At 40.9% G+C, this 25826-nt stretch overlaps 4 protein-coding genes across 4 annotated transcripts; 3 read left to right on the top strand and 1 right to left on the bottom strand.

The window, feature by feature from the left end:
- Positions 1-1349: 1349 nt before the first annotated feature.
- LOC308408981 (Fc receptor-like protein 5) lies at positions 1350-4686 on the top strand (the record flags this gene model as incomplete). Its single annotated transcript, XM_080901467.1, has 6 exons — positions 1350-1362; positions 1647-1682; positions 3661-3921; positions 4001-4246; positions 4304-4480; positions 4583-4686. The coding sequence occupies 6 exons, from the start codon at positions 1350-1352 to the stop codon at positions 4684-4686; spliced, it is 837 nt and encodes a 278-aa protein (XP_080757593.1).
- A 3580-nt stretch (positions 4687-8266) lies between these two features.
- Positions 8267-9794, top strand: LOC308408972 (Fc receptor-like protein 5; the record flags this gene model as incomplete). The annotated part of the gene is made up of 6 exons (XM_080901457.1): positions 8267-8310; positions 8395-8430; positions 8738-9010; positions 9090-9335; positions 9411-9584; positions 9691-9794. Exons 1-6 carry the CDS (start codon positions 8280-8282, stop codon positions 9792-9794), a joined length of 864 nt encoding a protein of 287 aa, XP_080757583.1. The 5' UTR covers positions 8267-8279.
- A 6204-nt stretch (positions 9795-15998) lies between these two features.
- On the top strand, positions 15999-17439 carry LOC308408962 (Fc receptor-like protein 5; the record flags this gene model as incomplete). Its single annotated transcript, XM_080901446.1, has 6 exons — positions 15999-16034; positions 16119-16154; positions 16422-16685; positions 16765-17010; positions 17068-17253; positions 17339-17439. Exons 1-6 carry the CDS (start codon positions 16004-16006, stop codon positions 17437-17439), a joined length of 864 nt encoding a protein of 287 aa, XP_080757572.1. The 5' UTR covers positions 15999-16003.
- A 4908-nt stretch (positions 17440-22347) lies between these two features.
- LOC308406840 (butyrophilin subfamily 1 member A1-like) lies at positions 22348-25559 on the bottom strand. Its single transcript, XM_080898101.1, has 3 exons — positions 25314-25559; positions 23694-24014; positions 22348-23467 (listed from the first exon to the last, which is right to left on the bottom strand). The coding sequence occupies exons 1-3, from the start codon at positions 25381-25383 to the stop codon at positions 23307-23309; spliced, it is 552 nt and encodes a 183-aa protein (XP_080754227.1). The 5' UTR covers positions 25384-25559; the 3' UTR covers positions 22348-23306.
- Positions 25560-25826: the final 267 nt, after the last annotated feature.

Genomic DNA, 25826 nt, shown 5'->3' with positions numbered 1-25826 from the left:
CAATAGAAATTATATTGACTTATGATTGTATGTCCTACACTCAGTCACTACAATCAATTTTAGAGTTTCTCCACCTACTGAACCCACTTTAACCTCTGACTGTGCACATTTTACTGTTTACAGGCAAAGTCACCCTCTACAATGTAGGTGACTGAAAATAGAGCTAATTTCTACTTTCTTACTTTGAGTACATTTCAGAGCCTGCACTTTTCTACTTATATTTGAGTAAGGAACTTGAATCATTACTTCAACTTTTACTGGAGTATTTTTTTACAGTAGTGTTTGTATTTGTACTTAATGTCTGAACTTTTGCCAACTCTGCTTGCTCTGCCTCCTTCGCGATCATCAGTTTGAACTACCTGGCGTCCTATTGTTGACGTTTCTGACTGAATTCCAACGGCCAGGTTGTTGCTGCTGCTCACTCACAGATACTGACAGAGTGTAAAAGTGTTCAAATTGTCTCTTTCTTATTGGTGCTTTTGCTATTAAAATGATATCTTGTGAAACTCTTTAAACTGTTCCTCTCGTTCGTGTACCTACAGCTCATTTGGTTTTAGCTGTGATACCCCCTGCACTTTTTCTCCATCTGTTTTTGTCATAGCCTCGTATGACAGGTTGTGAGAGGTCCCAGGTCTGAATCCCACACAAGCCTTACACTGTCACAGCCTGGCTCATAAGACTCACAGTCAGTATGAAAGATTAGTTGGTGTTGGATCATGCAATTTGTTGCTAGATACAGATAGAGATACCTGCAAAATAGTGAAAAGTATTATGTTAGCTTCTTCATCTACAGAGGATGCTACTTGGGCATTATATGGTCATGATAATAACAAAAATGAGAAATTAATCAAACTGAAATACATTCAATAAAAAATTAATTGGAGTCTAGAAAACAGCAGAATTGAAATCATATTTATCATTCATGACTGTCAGACATTTCTAAGACTCAGTAACAGAGTTAAAGTAGGTCCATGTTTTCTATCAGCACTGTGCTTTAGTGCTGATAGGTAGGATGTTCTTTAAAAGCCATCAGTTTGTGACGTGCAGTCTGATGTTGAGCAGCCAAACAGTGAACTCACTGCCTTTCTGACCACAAGTCAGAGGTTGAAACAGAGAGAAGCTAAAGCTCACCTCCATCTCAAAAACCTCGCAGCTAAACTACAGTCAGCCACAGGAAGACACAGCAGGTTTGTAACAATCTGCAACATGACTGATAAAATCATTATTGTCAATAAAACACTTAAGAATTTATTTTAATTTAATTGTGAAAATGTATTTCAAACAGTGCTTGATGCATTTATTTCACAAGTAAAGGTCAGAGAGTCAGTGAAGGCATCACACAACTGCTAATGTTGCCTTCAGGTGCAGTTGTAGATTTTGTTGCTGTTGATCTTTACTTCATGTTCTGGTTCAATTTTTTTCATTTAAAATTTTGTATTTCTGCTTTATTTCCACCAAATAATTTAACTTTTGCATGAAGTTCAGAGAGGAAACCACAACACTGGCACCGAGTCACAGGTGAGGAGGAAGAGGAGGGTTTTACTCTATATGAGAGTGACCTGAACTCAGTCTTTGTCTGATATCAGCGAGCAGCACGAGGAAACGTTTCAGAACTCTGAACTAACCTGAGTTTAATTTCTCTTTAGTTCTGATCTCACTGCTGAGCTGCACCACAAACCAAGGTCAGTAACCTTCTTCTGTCACACTGTAAACCTGACTCACTCTTCCAGGAGACTGTGGGACACATTTATTTAAAAAAGAAAAAATCCTTTTCCTGTTGCATCACCAAACCTGATTTTCTGACAGTCTAGATGATGTCACCTGTTTTTCTAAATTAAACATCCACACAAAAGGAAATATATCTGTGCAATAGAATATTTTTATTCAACACCCAATTGCAGTTAAAACTGAATTTATAGAAAAGAAATGTGTCATTTACACTTCAGGTATAAACATCGGCTCATGTTCTACTGTGTAGTTCTTCAGTGTTTGAGCCAGCTGGAGCACTCAATAAGAATAAAGCTGATTTTCTGTCAGTGTTTATTAGGACCACATGTTTGTGTTTGTGGGGTTAACTCTCATATAAAATTGCTTCCTGGTGGAGAAACGCACACTGACCCTGTGACATAATGAAGAAGAAGAAGCAGAGAGACGCGTTTACTGGCTGTCAAACTGCTGCTGATCTCAGTTACTTCTTAGGATTGATGTCAGGGAGCAGACACCATTTATAGATCTGAGATCATGTGAACATTATTGTTACGTTAGGACTCAGACTGCACATGTTAAAGTAGATGTGATAATTGGTTCATTGCTTCTTGTTTTAGGCTCGTGCAGGTTTTAGTTGCACTGAAACCAGTTTATGATGCTTGAGCTGAACTAAAGTCAGTGTGTTGTTGGTGATGTAAGGTGCAGTCGCAGCCACACAGTTTATGTCTCTCTGACATCAGAACAGAAAAGCAGCAACAAGTCTCAGCTGACCTGCTGTCACTAACAAGAAGATCAAACTTTGTGTTTAACATCGTCCTCGTCTCTGACAGCTTCAAAGAAAACTCCTCCATCGCCCTGAAGAAAAGGATCAACTTCATCTAACAGAAGTTTGAGGATTTAAATGGAGGAAACATCTCTGTTGTGGCTGCTCTGTAAGTTCACTCTGTGTATTTCTGGAAGATTCAGATGATGAAATCTTTAAAAAGCTCATAAAACACTCTGTAGTTTGTTTTCAGTGACGTTTGTCTGTAATATGAATCTTCTTCACGTGTTTGAATCCAACAATCTTCCTCCTTCCTGCTCTGATTCTGCTTCAGTCTTTCCTTACAATCAGCTCACAGAGATGTTGTGTCTGCGCTGCTCTCTGATCACTTCATTAAACACCACAAACTCTGAACTAACCTGAGTTTAATTTCTCTTTAGTTGTGATCTCACTGCTGAGCTGGACCACAAACCAAGGTCAGTAAGTTCATCATATGGCGCTGTCACGCAGTTTAAAGTCATTAACATTGTTAGTTGTTACTGCAGCCAATGATGAATCAGGACCACAATGTGTTTGAATTTAGTCCTCGACTACTTCATGCATCTGTAATCTGACAGTTATGAAATATTAATACAATGAGAGTCACATTTTTTTCTCATTTCTGTATTTATTCATCCATTTTTACAGATAAAAAAGATGAACTAACCTGACAGATCATTAATTTTATGAACATTTCACGAAGGCTGTGAGACTAACAGTTCATTATTTAAAAAGCCCATTTACTGCCTTTAAAAAGTAACTAATTACACACAGAGATATGTTGTGTTGCAACTGTCAGCATAAAATCATGATGAAAAAACATAGATGATGACATGTTAGTGTAGACTTATGCAGACTTGGAGATCACGCTGTGATTTTTGTTGTGACTTTTAATAAGCTGAGGTGAAGTTAAATAAATGTGATGCTTAAAAAAACCCTGAAATATTCCTGTGATTGTTATCTAGATGGTGTTGGTTGTTTGCAGTAGTGTTCTTAAGAATAATAATTCATTAAATTACTAATTAGATACAAATGCAACGTAAATACCTTAATGTATGCTTATGGTAAAGTCTTCCTGTCATCCCATTAATGAACTGGAAAAGTCAGCAGGTCAATTAATTTTAGTTAAAATACACTAAATTCTCCCACAGCTCGTCTGACTGTGAGTCCCAGCAGCTCTCAGTTCTTTGAAACAGACTTTGTGTCTCTGAGCTGTGAGGAGGACGACAGCTCTGCTGGATGGACTCTGAGGAGAAACACAAGCAAACAACAGAGGACTCAGTGTGGAGATGTGTGGGGAGAAGGTGCTGGTTCTTCATGTAACATCACTGTGTTCCCATTGGACAGTGGAGTTTACTGGTGTGAGTCCAGAGAGGGTCCCATCAGTAACATGGTTAACCTGACAGTCACTGGTAAGCTGAGTGTGTGGAGTTAGTGTTGATGAAGCTGTGTGTAAATGGATGAAATGCTGTAGTTTGTCTCTGTGTTGAGGTGGATCAGTGATCCTGCAGAGTCCTGTCCTCCCTGTGATGGAGGGAGATGACGTCACTCTGCTCTGTAAAACAAAGACCACTCCCTCCAACCTCCCAGCTGCTTTCTATAAAGATGGCTCCCTCATCAGGAAGCAGCCTACAGGTCACATGACCATCCAGCATGTTTCCAGGTCTGATGAAGGCCTCTACAAGTGTGACATCAGCGGCCATGGAGAGTCTCCATCCAGCTGGATCACTGTCACAGGTGAGGAGCTTCACTCTGATTTCAGCTCTGATTTCATCCACATATTCACCTGAACAGGTGGGATTCTCTCTGCAGGCAAACATACAACCACACCTTCATCCACCACCTCAGCACTACCCACTGACTGCAGCTCCCTCCAGCTTGCATTCAGAGTGGTCCTCCACCTGCTGGTGTTTTGCCCATACTTTATCTCCACTCTCCTCATGATGTCTTTATATCGACACAGAACCAAAGGTAACACTGAATCAATCCCTTAATATGCTGATGATTATATTCTTTTCATCTGAACTCTTCATTGGTTCACATCTGATACATTTTCATATTTTGTATGTGCAGGGAACAAACTTTGCATCTTGAACCTGCCCACTCATCCTGAGCAGGGATTCGATGATGAACATGAGGATGTAATTACTGATGTCACCACAGAGCATCGTTTCTGAAACAAACTTCTGTTGTGTCATCTGAATAAATGGACTCTGATGTTCATCTCGGGATATTTTCATCTAGCTAAACAAATAAATTGATCTTTTTTTTTTCTTTTTTTTTTTTTTGCCTGTCCCGTTTGGCTCTTTTGCCATCAGAATTATTGTCTAAAGGCAAAGAAAGATGCCCAACGGATTTACTTTACCAAATGGACCATCCCAGCCTTGCCGTAATGGTCTATTGAATTCACCTTTTATTGTTTATTTTATTCTATTTTCACTTGCTAAATACAGGACAGACTTGACTGGGAAAGGAAAAGGGAGAAAGGAAAACAGCAGGAAAGAGGAACTGTCATAGAGGGCAAAAAACATAAACCAACAAAACAGACAAAAAATACATATATCAATCACCTGGATCACCTGTTGAGAGAGAAAAAAGAGAAAACAAGCAAAAAAGAGAACAATATAATAAACAACATCATCGTGATGATCTATGTGAATATAACAGTAAATACTAAATATTAAACATTATTGTGCAGCACATAAGATCAACAGAACACAGTGTGCTTTGAGGTAGGAGCCAAAAAGGGTGTAGTTTGTGGGTGTGATCACCCGTGTGTACACCTGTGAGCATGGACGCGCTTGTATTTAAAAGGTTCCTTCATGTAATGATCTGCTAGGGAGTGTGGGGGGGCCACAGCCCCGTCCTCCAGGGCATGAAGCAGGTATGGAGGAGATCAAAACTCCAGACATCCAGAGGCCCTCAGAACACAAGAGACCAAGGAAGACCAACAGAGGGGCAGCCGCGCCACCGTCCCAGTAAGAGCTGAGGAGAGTCCCAGCTGAGGGCTCACTCAGCAGTGCAGAAGCCAGGGGGGGTTGCAGTGACGTGCCCGTCTGGCAAAGCTGGGTTGCAGTCAGCTGTGCCAGAGTGACCGAGCCCCAGGCTGAGAGGCCGAGGACACCCGACCCCCGAAGAGGCCCGAGCGAGCCCCAGGCTCCAGGCCCCGACAAGCAGCCACCAGGAGTGAGCCGGTGTGTACCTGGACGCCCACCCCCGGACACACAGAACCACCAACGCAGCGATGTCTGAGGGCGTCTGCCACTGGCAGGGGAAGATCAAATAGATTGATCCTAAGAGGCGGATTTTCATCATATACTGTGTGTCTTACTGGAGCTCTGTAACTAAGGGATTCTTCAAAGCATTCAGATTATTTCTAAAAATTCAAACTTGCAGATGCTTTCAGATCTGATGTTGGAGAAAAAACACCAAACATCTGCTATATAGATAATGTTTCCTCTGGATATTTCCTCAGTCCCTCTCCTTCCTTCTCAGGTCCATGGACTGTTCTCAGGCCTGGGTCTTTGCTCCAGTACTTTTTAACTTGAAATTTAAGTCATGCTTTAATTCTTGTCATATTTTGTTTTGTATTCTAGCTTAAATCTCCTGGTTTGTTTGTGTGTTTACCACTGCAGCTCTGTAACTACTGTTTTGTACAAATAATCCAACTTATTTCTAAATGAAACCTGCAGATGTTTTTAGATCAGGTGTTAAAGGAACATGTTTTGGTACATTCTGTTTTATTTTGGTATTTCCTGTTTTGTCCTCTTTTCTGATGAGCTGATTAGACTCCTGGTGTTTCCTGAAACTACCTGGACTTTGGTTTGCTGATTCTTTTTTTTATTTAACCTTTGGAGTTAGTTGGATCTTTGCAACGTAACCCTTAGTAAATATTCACTATTTGTTAATTGGCTCTACCTTGGAGTCTTTATTTGAATCATAATGTACAGCAGAGTGTTTTGAACAAGAAATGGACCCTGAGGACTCGTGTAGAGGATGACAGAGAGGACATGATTTACACCACTCTGGTGTTCACTAACTGCTTTCTGGCATAGCTCAGCTAATGGACTCGTTACTAAACAATCTTTATACCTTGATCCTATCTGCTCACTCTGAGCAGGGATTGAATGATACGCATGATGATGTTGGCGTCTCACTAACTTTGTCCTCTCCATCTCTGTTGTGGAGATTATTAGAATAAATTGAGTCTGATGTTCATCTTTGGATCATTTTATCTAAATTAAAAACCAAATATTCTTTCATAGAGGAAGATTTCTATCATCATTACTGTATGTGTACGACAGCAACTCTGTAACTAATTATTGACAGTAGCATCCAGTTTATCTCCAAATGAAACCTGCAGTGATATTTGAGGAACACATAAAAGAGTTATTGATAAGGACTGTTTTATTATAGTTTTTCCTGTTTTGTGATTGAAATCAATGGACAATCTGGTTGCTCAGATGAGATCATCCTGCTCAGATGAGGATATGCATCATGCACTTTCCCTCACAGATACTGACATGTTACTTTAAATAGTGTCCAGTAGATGGTAAAAATAACATCATGTGACTGAGAGTGGATTCATTAATCGCTTCTTATCTTCCTGACTGAGCACAAACCTCTGAGAACATTGAGGATTAAAATACAATTTTAAAAAGCTAATGTTAAAATGTACGATTTGCTAATGCTGACATCTTACAGCTTTCTCTGTAATTTGCACATGGAACTTTCCTTTCATTGTCCAACTCATGTGAAAGAGGATTCTATGTGGATATTGTTGCAGCAAATGCATGTGTGTCTGTAAATGTCATTTTGTGTGTGCACTAAAATCCATGTCTGTACTTGGATTGCTAAATGTGTAGAGGATTTCACAAACATGTGACTCAAAGTAAGTAAATGTCCGTGTTTTTTACTGTCTCTATTTTTTGTTTTTAGGCAGAAAGTCAACAAATCACTGAGTTGTTAAAAATCTTTATTTTCAGATATAGACACTGACAGTATGCTGATGATGATCCTCTCCATCTGTGCTTTACATCTGATATCTGTAAGTTTACGTCAGGTAGTGTCCATGTTTTCTGTTACCTCTGTGATTTTTAGGCATTGTCCTTTGAATGTCAACAAATCAGTGAATTTTTAGCCCTTTTCGTTCATGTCACAGCGTCTCCTATAAACATTATTGGTAGATAATGTTTGACTCTGTGTTTTCACTGTAGGTACATGAACACAACTATCTGTATCCAACACATGTCTGCTTTACACCTTTCTAAATGTTAACTAGAGCATGATGTGTAGTCTGATGTTTTGCAGCCACTCAATGTGTTTACTCTTTTTGACCACAAGTCAGTGGTTGGAACAGAGAGAAGCACAAAACCAACTAAAGTTTGCACAGTTAACGTGCAGTCAACTACAGGAAGACACATTACATTAGCATAGTCGATATATTTAAAATGTAATTGTCAAGAAAGAGCTGCGTAACTTTCCCTCCAAGGAGGTGAGATACTCAGTGACTCAGGTACTGGTGTTGCATTCAGGGTCAAATGTCAGTTGTAGATATTGTTGCTTTTAATTCTTATTCAATATTCAGTTGAAACGTGTAAAACTTTGGTTTCAAGGAAGCAGAGAAATAAACACACAAAGCTTTTTCACACAAGGTTTTTTTCTAACCACAAGTCTAAGACCCAGAGACAGAGAAAGAGGAAGAGGAGGGTTTTACTCAGTGTAACCATGAACTGATCTCAGAGCTGGTGTGATGTCATTGAGCAGCAGGATGGAGGAAACGTCTCTGCTGTGTCTGCTCTGTAAGCTCACTCTGTGTTTTTCATGCGTCTGCTGTCTTGTTGAATGTGAAACTCTGAACTAACCTGAGTTTAATTTCTCTTTAGTTCTGATCTCACTGCTGAGCTGCACCACAAACCAAGGTCAGTAACCTTCTTCTGTCACTCTGTAAACCTGACTCACTCTCTCAGGAGACTGTGGGACACATTTATTAAGAACATGGTGCAGCTAACTGCAGACAGACTCCTCCTCAGTCATTGTCGGTGTATCTAATCATGTTATTATATCAGTCTAAATGATTAGATGTCATATAAATGTGAGGTACAAGAATGAAAGTGATAATTTCCCATCACTGAAAGTCAGCAGAAAACAACTCACAATGTGAATTCAGTCAGTGTAAAATATGTCTGATAACAATGTAATGTATGTGTCTCCTCTTCTTCCTCACAGCTCGTCTGACTGTGAGTCCCAGCAGCTCTCAGTTCTTTGAAGGAGACTTTGTGTCTCTGAGCTGTGAGGAGGACGACAGCTCTGCTGGATGGACTCTGAGGAGAAACACAAGCAAACGACAGAGGACTCAGTGTGGAGATGGGTGGGGAAAATGGTCTGGTTCAATAATTTCTTCCTGTAACATCAGCTACACTGATCCACAGGATAGTGGGGTTTACTGGTGTGAGTCCAGAGAGGGTCCCATCAGTAACATGGTTAAGCTGACAGTCACTGGTAAGCTGAGTGTGTGGAGTTAGTGTTGATGAAGCTGTGTGTAAATGGATGAAATGCTGTAGTTTGTCTCTGTGTTGAGGTGGATCAGTGATCCTGCAGAGTCCTGTCCTCCCTGTGATGGAGGGAGATGACGTCACTCTGCTCTGCAAAACAAAGACCACTCCCTCCAACCTCCCAGCTGCTTTCTATAAAGATGGCTCCCTCATCAGGAAGCAGCCTACAGGTCACATGACCATCCAGCATGTTTCCAGGTCTGATGAAGGCCTCTACAAGTGTGACATCAGCGGTCATGGAGAGTCTCCATCCAGCTGGATCACTGTCACAGGTGAGGAGCTTCACTCTGATTTCACCTCTTATTTCATCCACATATTCACCTGAACAGGTGGGATTCTCTCTGCAGACAAACCTACAACCACACCTCCACCCACCACTACAACTATTCCCACCGCTCCAGATCTGACCGCTGACTCCTCTCTACAGCTTGTATTCAGAATAGTCCTCCACCTGGTGGTTTTCTCTCCATATATCATCTCCACTCTCATCATGATGTCTTTATATCAATGCAGAGCCAGAGGTAACACTGAATCATTCACTGATCAATGAATGTGCTGATGATTAAATCCTGTCTCTTCATGAATAAACAGCCGATAGATATTCTACATTTGTTTTGTTTTTTTCAGGAATTGGCATCAGTGATTCAACCAAGCCCACTCTTCCTGACCAGGGATTGGATAATGAGCATGATGATGTAATCACTGATGTCACCACAGAGTATCACTTCTGAATCAGAGCTCTGTTGTGTCTCTGTGAGTCTCACTAACTTTGTCCTTTTCATCTCTGATGTTGAGATTATTTGGATAAATGGACTCTGATGATCATCTCTGGATATTTTTATGTAGATAAACAGTAAATATTCCTGCTCACAGGAGGAGATCATCATGTACTGTGTGTGTGCATCACTGCAGCTCTCTGTCACTGAAAGACGTTTTCAGCTTATTTTTACATGAAAGACATTTTCAGGTCAAATATCAGAGAAAAAGACAAAGTCACGCTACTTCCTGTTTTATTTTGGTATTTCATGTTTCCACATCCTACCTGATCACCTCACTGGAGTAGCTGGTGTCCTGATGGTTCTGACCGGAATAAAATCTACCCGTCACACACAGATGCTGTCATAGCGTTTTGGTGCCTGACTGTAAACACATGATCACATGACTCAGACGGGACTAATGCAGTTTTTGTCTTTTCACCTCTTCCTGGATCAACACAAACTGTGAATTTTTCAGTGAGCCTTGAAATTGACTCTTTCTTGTTGGTGCTTTTTTGTTATTAAAGCCACATCCTGTGCAACATTTCAAACTGCTCCAGTTGTCCGTGTCACTCTTTAGTATCTGTACGTACAGCTCATGTGGTTTGTGCTGTGATGGCCCCCTGCCCTCTTTGTCCCAACTCTTTTTGTCATAGCCTCATATGAAATGAGAGGTCCTGGGTCTGAATCCCAGGTGAGCCCGCACATTGTCACAGCCTGGCTCATAAGACCCACAGACAGTATGAAAGATCGACTGATTTTGGATCATTTAGTTTGTAGCTTCAATTATTTCACAGCAGTGTTTCTTGTTGTTGTTGTTGTTGTCATAAGTGACCAAATGTGTGCAACAGGGTGGAGCACGCATTAGCTGCAACATGCTACATCCATAGAAATATGAGTGAAAGTACAAATCAAATCGAAGCAGGACTGAAATCCTAATTTTTACTGTTCATGGCTGTCAGACATTTCTAAGTAGGTCAAGGTCAATGTTTCAGGACCACCACATGTAAATCACATTTGATTTGATAACAAATAATTTGTTATCAAATCACTGATTAATGAACATTTTATTTCAGATATTTAGAGACCCATTTAACACTGTTTCTTTTGAACATTATGTGGAGATAAATACTGACTCTGTGTTTTCACTGCAGTTACATCAACACAGCTCAGCTTGTGTGATGTGGTTTCTGTGCAACACATTCAGTTGGATTTTAGTGAGATTAGAGTTCTGACGACATGGAGAGTAAACACGTAGAGGATTTACAAAAACTCTGTTAGTGTGAGAGCAGAAGTGATCTGATAGCAGCTCAGCTCAGCTTCTCTGCGTCTCAGAACAGAGGACGCCATCATCTATCTGCTCAATCGTGTCTACACCCACCTGGACCAGCCGCGAGCACTGTGAGGGTCATATTTTTTTTGACTTCCAGTGCTTTCAACACCATCAGGCCGACCCTCCTGGGTGATAAGCTAACAGCGATGCAGGTGGATGCTTCTCTGGTGTCCTGGATTGTTGATTACCTGACAGGAAGACCACAATATAAACTACAGTCTTCTTATACTACCGACACTTTATTCACTTTTAGTCACTTACAGTTATTTATTCACCTTTCAGTCACTTTACTTTTAAAGCTGTGTCATTTTAAAAGTGTATATACTGTATATTTATTATTTGTCCTTCAACATTATGCTGCTCTGTTGTTTGTTAATTGCCCCTTGGGGATAAATGAAGTCTTCTGATTCTGATTCTGATTCTGAATATGTACGTCTCCCACAGTGTGTGTCTGACAAGTTAATCAGCAACACAGGAGCACCACAAAGAACTGTCCCCCTTCCTCTTCACCCTCTACACCACAGACTTCAGCCACTGCACAGAGACCTCCATCTTCAGAAGTTTTCTGATGACTCTGCGGTGGTTGGATGCATCAGCAGGGATGATGAGACAGAGTACCGGGCTGTGGTCGACTCCTTTGTCACGTGGTGTGAGCAGAATCATCTGCAGCTCAACGTGGCAAAGACCAAGGAACTGATCGTGGACTTCAGGAAGACCAGGAAACACTTGACCCCTGTTTCAATCCAGGGGGTCAGTGTTGACATTGTGGAGGACTATAAATACCTTGGAGTACACATTGACAATAAACTGGACTGGGCTAAAAACACCACAGCACTTTACAGGAAGGGCCAGAGTCGTCTCTATTTTTTGAGGCGACTGAGGTCCTTCAACATCTGCCAGAAAATGCTGAGGATTTTCTATGAGTCTGTTGTGGCCAGTGCGATCCTCTATGCTGTTGCATGCTGGGGGAGCAGGCTGAGGGTCGCAGATGCCAACAGACTTAATAAACTGATCCGTAAGGCCAGCAATGTTGTGGGGATGGAGCTGGACTCCCTCAAGGTGGTGTCGGATAGGAGGATGTTGTCCAAGATAAAGACAATGTTGGATAACACCTCCCACCCACTCCATGACATGCTGGTCAGTCACAGGAGCTCGTTCAGTGAGAGACTGAGATTACCGAAAAGCACCACTGAACGACACAGGAAATCATTCCTGCCTGTGGCCATCTCCCTGTACAACTCCTCCATCTAACACACTGTAAACACTGCGATAGCTACACCCTTTTTGCACATGCTCTCTCTCTCTCTCTCTCTCTCTCTATATATATATATATATATATATATATATATATATATATATACAATATATATATATATATATATATTGTATATATTGTATATATTGTGCTATTTTTTACTTCTTGTATTGTCTGTTTTTGTTACTGTTTGTACTGAAGCTCTGTAACCCACAACATTTCCCCTACAAGGATCAATAAAGTACTCTGATTCACATCTTTAGTGTTTCTTTCAGTCTGATGTTGTGCAGCCAAACATTTATTTACTATCTTTCTGACCACAAGTCAGTGGTTGAAACAGAGAGAAGCTAAAGCTCACCTCCAACTCAGACCTCACAGTTGACCTACATTCAGCTACAGAAAGACACAGCTGGTATCTAACAATCTGCAAAAGGTCTGAAAAAAATCATTGAATGTACTATCAATAATATATTAAATAGTTGAATTTTATTTTCTTTGTGTAAAAAGAGCTTCAAACCCTCCTTACAGGAGGTCGGAGGGTCAATGAAAGCATCACACAGATGCTCATGTTGCCTTCAGGTCCTGATATCAGTTGTTGTTAATCGTTACTGTTTCAGTTTGAATCTTTAACACTTTATTTTTCCACTTTTTTCAGTCAATTAATGAAAGTTGCTCATAATGCTTGAGGGAGAGAAAGCCACAGTCACAGGCTGGAGGAGGAAGGTTTTACTAGATGTGACTGTGAACTTATCTCAGTGTTGGTCTGATTATCAGGAAGCAGCAGGTCGGAGGAAACATGATCTTTAGTTCTAGGAGACTGAGACACATTTATTATGGTTACAAAGCCATTTCTAATGTTTTGAGATTCAGGTGAAGGACTTCACACATTAAAGTGTTATTTTTTCAGCGTTTGTGTCAGCTTTTCACCCAGTGTTTAGTTGGGTCACGTTTGTGGGTTTAACACTTGTATCCTCAGAGAAAAGCACACTGATGCTCTGACATGTAACAGTGCAGAAAGAGGAAGAAAGACTCTTATCACATATTAGTTGTCAGGGCTGCTGCTGCACTGTCAACAGTCATACCAGCAACAACCAGTAACGACTCATCACAGTCACAGGAGGCTGTAACTGTGAGAAGAAGTGGAGGAGGAGGGAAAGCAGTCCCAATAAGTCTACGTCCACACTAATCCGACTTTGTTTGAAAATGCATCTTTTTCTCTCCATTTTGGCCTTCGTCCGTCCACACTGAGACGATGTTTTTGGTCAAGGAAATGTGAGCTTTTTGAAAACGCAGATAAATTTGAAAATAGCGTTTTCACGTTGCAGTGCGGACTGGAAAAACCGAGGCTTTCGAAAATGATGACACATTTTAGTCATATGATGCAGTCATGTGACCAATTCAACTAAGATGGCAGATGGCATTGTACAGCAATAGGCTGTATCCCAATTCAGGGTCTGCAGCCTTAAAGGCCGCATTTTAAGCCCGATTACGTCACAGCGACGCGACGAAGGCTGTGCCACTTCGAAGGCTGCTCGAAATGCGGCCCTGAAATGCATCCTTCATTTCCCTGAATTTTAAGGATGTGGCGGTGTAGACTTCATTGCCCAACATATCCCAGAATGCATAGCGCGGCGGTGGGTGTGGATAATTTTGCCGGAAAAAAAATGGCGGATGAGGGGCGCCCGAAGAGTACACTTTTAAAAGTAAGTACTGAATATTATGTTACTTCTTTATGTGCAAATGTTTAATAACGAGGAACATTAAACATTACTGTTGGCCACATATCGGCAAAGTTATGTGACATTAGTGACGTTTGTACTAACTTGGTTTTAAAGCCTTTACTTTGAAATATACGCCGTTCAATAGCTGAGCTTAATCTTACAGAGAATGATCAACGCTCATGTAGAAACAAACAAACAAACAAATGAACAAAAGATTCTCTCCTTCTTGTCTGTCAAACAAAGCTGTATGAAACGTTTCCAGCTGTTAGTATTATGGTTGCTAGGCAACCTGGGCAGCCCAGCGGAGGCTAGACTGTCCCATTTCACAAGCCCGAGGCTTGTGAAACGGGACATAAAATCAGCCCTGGCTAAAATAAGCCAGGGCTGATTTTCTGCCCCAGTCATGTCTGTAGTTCGATTTCATTGATGTTTGTCTGTAACATGAATCTTCTTCATATCTTTGAATTCAACAATGTCCCTACTTCCTGCTCTGGCTTTGCTTCATTATTTCCTTACAATCAGCTCACGGAGATGTTCCTGGCTCTGCTCTCTGACCACTTCATTAAACACCACAAACTCTAAACTAATCTGACACTCATTTCTCTTTAGTTCTGATCTCACTGCTGAGCTGCAACACAAACCGAAGTCAGTAACGTCATCATGTGACAGTCTGAAGTCATTATTACTGCAGCCAATGAGGAAGCAGGACCAGAATGTGTTCAAATTTATTGCTCAGATACTTCATGCATCTCTAATCTGACAGTTATGAAATATCAGTATGATAAGGATCATCTTCTTTCAGTTAATTCTGCACATATTTGTTTGTTTGTACAGCTTTAAAAGACCAACCAAAGCTTGACAGATCACTAACTTTATGATGAACCTTCAACAAAGACTGTATGAGTAGCAGTGTTAGTATAAAGGATTACTTTACTTATTTACTGTAGAACTAATTACACACAGAGATGTGTTGTGTTGTAACTGTCATCAAATGACACACTGAAAAATCCTTCATATGAACACAAACTAGAATCATAATCCTGATGCTCTGTTCTGTGATTTTGGGTTTCCTTCTTGATGAGCTGAGATCACGTGAGCGCTGCAGCAAAGCACATTTAATGTTGTCTGACCTTTGTGCTGATAACTGAAAAACTATATTGTACGTAACATAAATGTTTTGATGATTAAATATAGAGTGATGACTGAATGTAGGAATAATAATGTATTAACTTAACTGGCAGATTCTGAGGAGAAACACAAGATTTGTGATCTTGTGTTGTCACTGCAGGTACATGAACACAGCTCGCTGTATGCAGCACGTCTCCTCAGACCTTCACAAACATTAACCAGGGCGTGACGTGTAGTCTGATGTTGTGCAGCCATTCAAGTTATTTAGTCTTTCGGACCACAAGTCAGTGGTTGGAACAGAGAGAAGCACAAAACAACTGAAGTTTGCACAGTTAACGTGCAGTCAACTACAGGAAGACACAGTTTGTTTGGCTCAATCTGCGATATTATTAATTAAATCAATAATTACTTTAATGCAGTCAATATAATTATTTCAAAGAGCTGAGAAAACATCCATTAAAAGAGGTCGGACAGTCAGCGAAGACATCATACAGGTACTGGTGTTGCATTCAGGGTCAAATGTCAGTTGTAGATTTTGTTGCTTTTAATTCTTATTCAATATTCAGTTGAAACGTGTAAAACTTTGGTTTCAAGGAAGCAGAGAAATAAACACACAAAGCTTTTTCACACAAGGTTTTTTCTAACCACAAGTCTAAGACCCAGAGACAGAGAAAGAGGAAGAGGAGGGTTTTACTCAGTGTAACCATGAGCTGATCTCAGAGCTGGTGTGATGTCATTGAGCAGCAGGATGGAGGAAACGTCTCTGCTGTGTCTGCTCTGTAAGCTCACTCTGTGTTTTTCATGCCTCTGCTGTCTTGTTGAATGTGAAACTCTGAACTAACCTGAGTTTAATTTCTCTTTAGTTCTGATCTCACTGCTGAGCTGCACCACAAACCAAGGTCAGTAACCTTCTTCTGTCACACTGTAAACCTGACTCACTCTCTCAGGAGACTGTGGGACACATTTATTAAGAACATGTCAGAGTTACTCTTGTTCAGTCTAAATGTTGTCATGTCTTATTTAGATCAAACACACCAAAAATTGCTTGTTGGCAATTAGTCTAATGCAAGAAACAACTGATTTATTGACCATACAATGACATCTGGTATGAGGACTTAAGTGGTTGTATAAGACTGCACTGACACTGTAGTTCTATATGTTTTCAGCTCGTCTGACTGTGAGTCCCAGCAGCTCTCAGTTCTTTACAGGCAACTTTGTGTCTCTGAGCTGTGAGGAGGACGACAGCTCTGCTGGATGGACTCTGAGGAGAAACAACAGCAAACAACAGAGGACTCAGTGTGGAGATGGGTGGGGAGAAGGTGCTGGTTCTTCATGTAACATCAGCTACATCTTCACGTGGGACAGTGGAGTTTACTGGTGTGAGTCCAGAGAGGGTCCCATCAGTAACATGGTTAACCTGACAGTCACTGGTAAGCTGAGTGTGTGGAGTTAGTGTTGATGAAGCTGTGTGTAAATGGATGAAATGCTGTAGTTTGTCTCTGTGTTGAGGTGGATCAGTGATCCTGCAGAGTCCTGTCCTCCCTGTGATGGAGGGAGATGACGTCACTCTGCTCTGTAAAACAAAGACCACTCCCTCCAACCTCCCAGCTGCTTTCTATAAAGATGGCTCCCTCATCAGGAAGCAGCCTACAGGTCACATGACCATCCAGCATGTTTCCAGGTCTGATGAAGGCCTCTACAAGTGTGACATCAGCGGTCATGGAGAGTCTCCATCCAGCTGGATCACTGTCACAGGTGAGGAGCTTCACTCTGATTTCACCTCTTATTCCATCCACATATTCACCTGAACAGGTGGGATTCTGTCTGCAGAAAAACCTACTACCACACCACCACCCACCTCTACACCACCTCCCACTCCATCAACTCTGCATCCTGACTTATTTTCACCTGAGCTTGTAGTTATCCACCTGGTGGTGTTCTGTCCATACTTTGTCTCCACTCTCCTTGTCGTGTCTTTATGTCGACAGAGAACTAAAGGTAACACTTTGAATCGTTCTCTGATTAATCAATATGCAGAATTCTCTATAAATTAACAGCTGAAACACTTCTTACATTTTTGCAGGAAATAACATTCGTGTCTCAATCCTGCCCTCTCAGCCTGATCAGGGACTGGATGATCATTATGATGTCATCACCGATGTCACTACAGAGTATCACTTCTGAATCAGAGCTCTGTTGTGTCTCTGTGAGTCTCAGTAACTTTGTCCTCTCCATCTCTGATGTGGAGATTATCTGAATAAATGGACTCAGATGTTCATCTCTCAAATTTTTTTCTGTAGATAACCAGTAAATATTCCTGCTCAGAGGAGGAGGTCATCATGTACTGTCTGTGTGCATCACTGCAGCTCTGTCACTAATTATTGTACAAACCATTACATTTATTTCTGCTTCCGACCTGTCTTCCCAATGTGATGTTTGTGCAATGTATGTATTTTCAACGCAGGTTTGTGTAACATTGCATGTGACAAATAAAGGCCTGACTGATTGATTCACTGATTGATATAATGTCCCATAATGGAGATTTCTTTTCACTGTTGTCGTGTCCACTGTGGGGACATTTTATGAAATAACATTTTACAGAAACATTAGTTGGAACTTCCTTCTTTGAGAGCATCACTAGAACTTGTTGTGGAAATGTTCCCTGATAGCAGGATTGTTGGACGACCAGTGTGGATCATGGATTCTGTCAGGTACTCCGACAGCCCAGACACATGCATGTCAGGTTATTCTGCTCATTCTCAAACCACCTTAAACCACACTATGGAAACCTGAAACCTGAAAAAGATTTCACGGAAATCTTTCCAGAGCTCATCCAGTTTTTCTGGCAATAACATAAAAACCTGCAGTAAGAAAAGTTGGTAAAAGCTAAAGTAGTTCTAATAAAGTTGTAGAGAAAACATTTTCTAGCAGACTCAGATAATTATCTTTATTCAAAGTTGACCCACCATTGCATCTCCTGATTATTTACTGTCCGGCCTTTCTCAGCAAACAGTGAGCCAGGTGTTAATCCAGTGAGACAGAGAGCACGTAAAGCATAAAGACCACCGGCAGGCAGAAATGTACTGCTGCCTCCATGCACAGGCCTGAGCTGAATTCTCCTGTGATGACATCCAAAGAAGATACATAAAAATGTTCTGCACACCTGTACTCCAGAGAATTAAATAAATAGTGAACCATGTCAATAATCAGTTTTGCTGGTTTCCATATTTATTTATATGAATAATTAAATGATAAATGTAAAATAAATAACTTGATATCAAAGGAGCTTTCAAAGAAAAGCGTCTGGACTTCTTTAAGTTACTTGAAGACGTTTCACCTCTCATCCGAGAAGCTTCTTCAGTTCTAAGGTCAAATGGTGGAGAGTCCCAGATATAAACCTAGTGGGAGTGACCCCCCACAGAGGGACAAAAGGACCCCCTGATGATCCTCTAATCGCCTGAGACAAGGTTTGACCTTAGAACTTAGTCCAGACGCTTTTCTTTGCAAGCTCCTTTGACTACGATGACCTGGATGACTGAGAACCTTCACAGACAAATAACTTGATGCATGCTCAATCATCCTGGCAAGTAAATCCCCAAAAGTTGATTCTGTTCATCTGGACGTAGCGTTTTGTGGGACAAACATTTCATCACTCATCCAAGTGACTTCTTCAGTCTCAGCTGACGGCAGGTTTCCCCAAATCTTATAAACAGTACATTTGCATAATGACTGAAACCAGCCCACTGAAGGGACAATGAGCTGGGAGGTCAGTTCCTTAATCTTTACTGTGCAAATTCTCATGACCATTGATCAACAACCACTGACCAAAACCCACTGATTTGGGGAAACCTGCAGTCAGCTGAGACTGAAGAAGTCACTTGGATGAGTGACGAAACGTTTCTCCCACAAAACGCTACGTACAGATGAACAGAATCAACTTTTGGAGAGGTAAAATAAATATCTGTACATTTCCTCCAGACACACCTCATTAATGCGTTTCTGCACCTAGTTTGGTCCCTGCTGTTTGAACAAAGACTGATGGCGAGCTGAGTAAATGTTCTAATGTGTCATTCTTCTGGTTCAAATGTCAGTCTGAGCTACAGACACAGATAAAGCATGTTTAAAAAACTGTGAGTCTAATTTAAGCTCCGACTTTTTGTTCCTTGATTATGCTGTTAATCATTTCTGGGTGTGTTCACCCTGAGTTAAGCCTTTGTCACTGTGTGTTTTCCGTGTTTCTGAGAGCAGCTTTAGGCTAGCTCTGAAAACCAGAGTTATGGACAGATGACACACCCATATGGAAAAGGTATATATAAATCTTATATTTCTCATTTGGCTCTCGGCGAAGGCGGTCACACACTTTTCTCCTCTCCTCTCCCTTATCTTCCCTGCTTGGCCTCTTGTGTCCTTGTCTTGTCTGCATTACTTTCCCTGGAACACTCTCTCACAGTCTGTTTCTAAAACCTAAAGAGAATTATGGATTTGATCAACTGGTCTCTGAATGCTATTGACACCCTTTTCTCAACGAGAAGTCTGGGCTCGGGAGACCCCAAGTGCCTGGACTTTCCCTGCCGGATACACGATGGACGGGTGGCAGACATGGAGGATCATGTGCCTGGCGGGACTGTCGATTGAGGACGCTGAAGATATCTACCTATTCAGGACCATGATAACAGGGTTCTTGCTGATCGGAGCTGGCTTGGCCCTGGCTTATCGGAGAATTAAGAGAGCGGAACCGGCTGTTCAAACCCCCACAACGCTGCCCGCTGGGATTGAAACGATGGGACGAGGCGCGACTTCTCAGAATGGGCTCACTGAGTGCAGCATGGTTATGAGCTTGGAGATATCTGTTTGTATCTGTCTTGTGTGAAACTTGTATGAAAAGCATACAAGAGTGAAAACAGATATAAGATCCCTTGAAAAATTATATAAATGAAACTTGTATACTTGGATACTTATTAAAACAATATATGAAAGTAATGAGAAAGTGGCCACTTTCATGAGTAAATCATATAAGCCTTATATGATTCACTGTATGAAGTAGGCCACATCTTATGCAAGTCTTTTATAATTTTTTTTTATCTATTTCTTTTCCATATGGGCAGTTACACATCTGTTTCTGTCTTAGTCGCCTGTCTGTGTTAAACAATCTTCTATTTTCTTTGTTTCTGCACTCACTTCTCTGCTCTGTGTTGTAGTTTTTAACCATCTTTGTCTCTATTTCACTGACTCATGGAGAAATGCTGGATTCTGAATCCAATTTTACATCCTAAATTGCTCTCTAAGGATACTGAAGAGGTGATCTGCTGCCACCTGCTGGCTGCTTCAAGAAGCTACTCCTTTACACCCATCAGGAATTCTGATTAGACTTTGAATCTGTTTAATATTCTATGATCTAGGATAGCCTCTTTCCCTGATGTGACCTGAAAGACTTTTCCCCTTTAGACTACAGCTGTGTCCACCTGTAGTCTAGTATAGAGGACACAGCAAGAGTTTACTGCCTTTTGTTTCAAGAGTCAATGAGAAGCTTGGGATGGACTACATGATACTAATAACAAATACTTTCTACAAAAAGACCAATATGTGGTCAGTGTGTGAGGCAACATGCCTCTAATCTTAATGTCTTCTTTAAATGCCTGAGCTCAGCGTTTTTCTGTCATAAGAGACCAAATAAGATGTTTGATTATTGTTTGATTTTTTTATAATCCAGCCTGTAAATGTTTCCCTCAATTCTCTTTGGTCTGTATTGTCTGGTTATTAATTAGCAGTTTTTTAAAACCCTTTCACAGTAAAAGTCCCAGATTCAGACGTCTGATCACTAATCACCATTTCTATGTCCGAGTAATTCTTTGCTTTGGATTTTATGTTGCATTTACTGACCTTTGACCTTTTGCTGGAAGAGCGCTCTATACTCTCTCCGTTTTTCATGTCTGTGCGTTAGTAAAACTGCATGTCTGAGGACAGCACCCTGCACTCCTGGGCATTAGCCGTCTTTACTTAACTGATCACACCCTGATCTGCGTCTGCCTGGAAGGAACAGAAAGCTCAGCACAGCTTCTCTGAGTTTTAAAACCTTTTCCTCCTGAAACTTCCTTCTACCAGAAAACAACACAGTCAGCACAGAAACATTGATTTAACACAGTTTTTATTCATGTCTTTAAACACAGTGAAACTTTTACCACAAAGATAAAGTGGAAGCTTCTCCTCCTCCTCAGCCTCTGATGTCACATTAAGCTAACCCTGTGCTCTCAAGATAGGAGCTCTGACTTCATGAAAATACTTTTTCAAAGTCTTAAACATCATAAAATTAAAAAGTGCATAAATTATCTGTGTTAAAATCACAAGTTTTAAACCCCATTCCAGTTTCACTACAGCAGCATACATCATATCCTGTCACCTGTCAATCTGTTAAAGTTTACATAACGACATCTTTACAGCCTGATAGAAAAACTTTGTAAGCTAAGAAGACTTTTATGTAAGTAATTAACGTAAATGTGTTCACTTGGACGTATCCCATGTGTTACACTAAATCCCTGCATTGTATTTAAAGTGGACATGAAACATTACATGTGTAAAGGTTAATTTACACCTCTGTCTCTTTAGCAGCAAGTGATTCTTCAACATCGGCTAGCTGAACTGAAGCATGAAAATCCACCTGTTTTAAGAGTGAGGAGGAGAGCCAGTTTGAGTCAGGTACACTGGTGGTTCACAAAAGTGACACCCTTTTACTGCTTCTCACTTTACACCAAGTAATCTGATCTGTCACTAGTTAGCTAACATAAACGAATAGAAGTCTATTAGCCAACCAACCCAGTAACATCACATGCGGTACTTGCACAACATGGTGCCAAACATACTCTAAAAATAGAAACTTTATTCCCAGCTTCACAGTGTTAAATCTGTGAAAGCTTTTTAGAGCATGGCTTTGTGGTGTAAGGTAGCCTTTATACATGTAGCGTTTCACTTGATGTTATCCTATTTAATGAATCCTTCCAGTAGCACGAATGTACAGTGATATAGTTTAATCCTTAATTATAATCATTTTTTCTTATTTGGATGTATAAAAAATATCCATCAATCCATCCACCTCTGTCTACCAAATCATCTTTACCGTTTAGACCCTGTTTTTAAATGTGAACTTCACACGAGACGTTCTTGTGAATTTCAGTGAATACAAATATGTCTATACAGCATCTGCTTCGATCACTCACACATGGAGGTAAAGCTTTATCTGTGCAAAGAGTCATTTTACTGTAATAGCTACATTAATCTGACAACTTACAGGATATCTTCACATTCACAAATGAAACAGTTTTTGTTAGCATTAGCGTATAAAATATAAAGCTTTGTTTACAAAACTGTAAAAACAGGACATTTTACATTATAATTCATAGAGAGGAAAACTAGCTTCACCTTTAAGAGAAAACACTTAATGGAGAGAAGAAAAAAATAGTTCCATGTCTATTAATTACTTGATATAATCTGTGAACCTAAAACACTTCATGTGATGACAAATTACTCAGTTTCTGTCATGAACTCTAACAGCTCAGTTTGATTCTTGTGTTTGTGTCTTATAACCAGCTTTGGTGTCATTACACCGAGTCCCACACATCAACAAAAATCCCTGTCCTAATGAGGACACACGTATGATCTTTCTTTTATTATTCAGGTTTCAACACAAAGCAAAGATGACTTCAAAGTGATCACCACAGCTGCTCTACTATAGAAACACGGACAGGTAGAAACACCAATTTCAAGTCTGACTGATCATCTCTGCCTTTGTTACCTGTTCAAGTTCAGACTCTGGCTGCTGGGCTGGGGTCAGCATACACCCACTTTCAGCAACACTCTGTGTTATTGGCTTACTTAGCGTTAGCATGCTGTCTGTGCAAATGGTTGCAAAGAGCCAAAGTTCTGTTAGCAGGATACTGCAGTTTAGCATTGCTCTGTTGTCCTTCTGTGCAAAAAATAAATAAAAGTAATGGCCACATCTCCACTGTAAACCGCTCCACCATTTTCCTGCTTCATGTAGTGCAACAAAGAGTTTCAGTTCACACATGATAGTACAAACCGTGACGCCTGCGTTTTTTATGTTTTCGGTAAATTAAAAATACACCAGCGATGATGAACATCACAGGAAGAGGCAGACCAGCTCTCAGTCCAACAAATCCATCCTCGTTCACTCCATCTCCACTCTGTCCTCCTGTCTGACCTGCAGGTGAGAAACAGGTGTGAGGTGTCAGCTGTCAGGTAGGTGATGAGTGAAGAACAGAACAGAATCAAACTGCTGTCAGACATTATCTACTGCACTCTGATCACATCACTCAGACCAGCTGCTTTCTACAAAGTCTCATCAACAACATCTTTACAAACAAACATCAACAACCAGGAAGCAGCTTCACCTCTGATCACACACACACTCAACTCTACTCACTCACCTGGAGCAACAACTCTCAGATAGATGCTGCTGATGGACTTCCCATCTAACAAACGACACTCATATGTTCCTGTGTCCTCAGTTTTCACATCCTTCAGAATCAGAGACACGTCTCCATCCGTCATCTGTCTGTCCTGCAGATCCACCCGGTCCTTAAAATTCGGATGCTGGTTTGTTGGATCGAGCTGCTCGTCTCGGTACAAAAGGACATATTGTGTCTTCAGGTCAGCTCTGCTCCACTCCACACCTATGATGTCGCTGTTTGGACCTCGACACGGCAGAGTGGCAGTCTGTCCACTATCCGCTGTGATGATTTTGCGGTCTGAAAGAAGAAATAATTCAGAGCAGAGAGTTTAATGGGATCAAAGTATAGCAGCCAATCAGAGTAAGGAGCTAAGAGACCACTCGGCGTGGGATTTTCATGTGTTTCACACGGCAGCTCAGGTAACTTTATAATCTTATGAGCCCCTTAAGTCCTTTTATGATCTATCTTTAAATCTAAATTGTTTATTTTCTTGTTTTCGGTGCCGTTTTACTATTAAACTGTTTGGAGATTCTTCATAATCCTTCAAAGATCAGCAGGTCTCCGTCTCTGCGGGAACACTGTGGATAAATGGAACAGAGGGAGTTCTCATGACAGTGTTACAGTCCCCTATAACTACAAATGCATTGGTAACAGCAAACAGTCTTTAAGTGAGCCTAACACAGCCACACCACATGTGTGGATTGTCAGAGCCCTGTCAATGCTTTCCTGCACAGCTGAAGTCCATGGCTGGCAAAAATGATCCCAAGGCCACCGGGAAATGTCCCTGTACCACCCCTGATAGAACTCAGCTCACCTGCATTGAGCTATCTGGTCTTGGGACAGGTATTAGGAGCACATCGGCCTCTGAACCCTTCCTATAGAGGTGGGCAGATCCATGCAAATATCAGTACAGTGATGATATTGGTATCAGATTGAAAATGTGTTCAGAATTTTCAATTTGAGGATGACTGAGCCCATAAATCACAACACACTGCTCACCCCAACATAATCTGCCTTTATGACTTAAAAGCTATACTGCTATTTACTTGATATTGGATGAATACAAGAATATGTAGTATTGCACAGCATTACTCTGTGGTAAAATCCTGTTGTAGGCTATAACATAATGTTCCAAGAAAGGGGAACAAAATAAACTGTTGGTGGTGGTAAAAATGCATAACTTTTGCAATTAATTATCCAAAACGGGTCTAGTTTTATGCAGGTTATAGGAAATTATAGGTTATAGTAAAAGCTGTTTTTTAAAATACATGAATCACTTGGAAACATGCAGTCCATATAGTCTCCACCTCCTCCTGCACACCTTAAACTCCTCCCTCAGTGACAGCGCAGAGCAACATCATTTCTCCGGACCTTGTCGTGTTAGTGAAAAGAAATTGTTGGGAACTGAGCGCAGCACCCCGCCGTGCGTATTTCAGAAGAACTGCAAATAAATCGGGTTGCGTGCTGAGTTTCCACAGCACAGGTTAAACAGACACTAATGACACAGATATTATAGGCTCAGTATTACGGACTTTTCAGAGTAATATAAAGTGAACTCTCATACTTCATGTTGCTTTAAAACAGCTTGAGTCTCACCTGCAGAGACCAGCAGGACGCAGACAGACAGTAAACTCCAGCAGAGACACGCAGACCTGCCAGCTCTCATTTCCGTGTTCGGACTTTTCCTTCTTCAGCTTTAAAAAAAAAACTTTAAACTTCCTTAACGATAGATCCTGGACGTGAGATTATCTGAGTTGTACTTTATTAAAAACATTAACATTTAATGTTGTTTAAATATCCGTGCGTCTTCCGTGATCGTGTCAACGCAAGCAGGGGCGCGGAAGCGGTGGAGGAAGAGTAGGACTACCCAGGGCCCCTGAGGTGGGAGGGGTCTATCCAAACCTGAAACATTTTTTTTTTTAGTTTGCATTTTTTTTGTTTTTTTAGTAATTAGTGTCATATTTAAATTTCATGAATAAATCAGTCAGGTGACTAAACTTTGATTCCTAACTAGCCGTGATAACAGTAGGTGTGATGCCATTTCACCCCTTACAGATAAAAAAAAATGGTTTAGTCCACCCTGCTGTGGGGCTTGCAGCAGCAGCCTAT

The sequence above is a fragment of the Rhamphochromis sp. 'chilingali' genome, assembly GCF_963969265.1.
Source record: "Rhamphochromis sp. 'chilingali' genome assembly, chromosome: 1".
Classification (NCBI taxonomy): domain Eukaryota; kingdom Metazoa; phylum Chordata; class Actinopteri; order Cichliformes; family Cichlidae; genus Rhamphochromis; species Rhamphochromis sp. 'chilingali'.
The sequence above is the reverse complement of the archived record's forward strand: the minus strand, read 5'-3'. Positions and strand labels throughout refer to the sequence as shown.

Bases quoted from the DNA above. Each gene is read 5' to 3' on its own strand.
- LOC308406840 (XM_080898101.1), bottom strand. From the start codon at position 25,383: ATGAGAGCTGGCAGGTCTGCGTGTCTCTGCTGGAGTTTACTGTCTGTC. The intron at 24,015-25,313 runs GTGAGACTCAAG...TTCTTCTTTCAG, and splicing joins CGTCCTGCTGGTCTCTGCAG to ACCGCAAAATCATCACAGCG. The intron at 23,468-23,693 runs GTGAGTGAGTAG...TCTCACCTGCAG, and splicing joins TCTGAGAGTTGTTGCTCCAG to GTCAGACAGGAGGACAGAGT.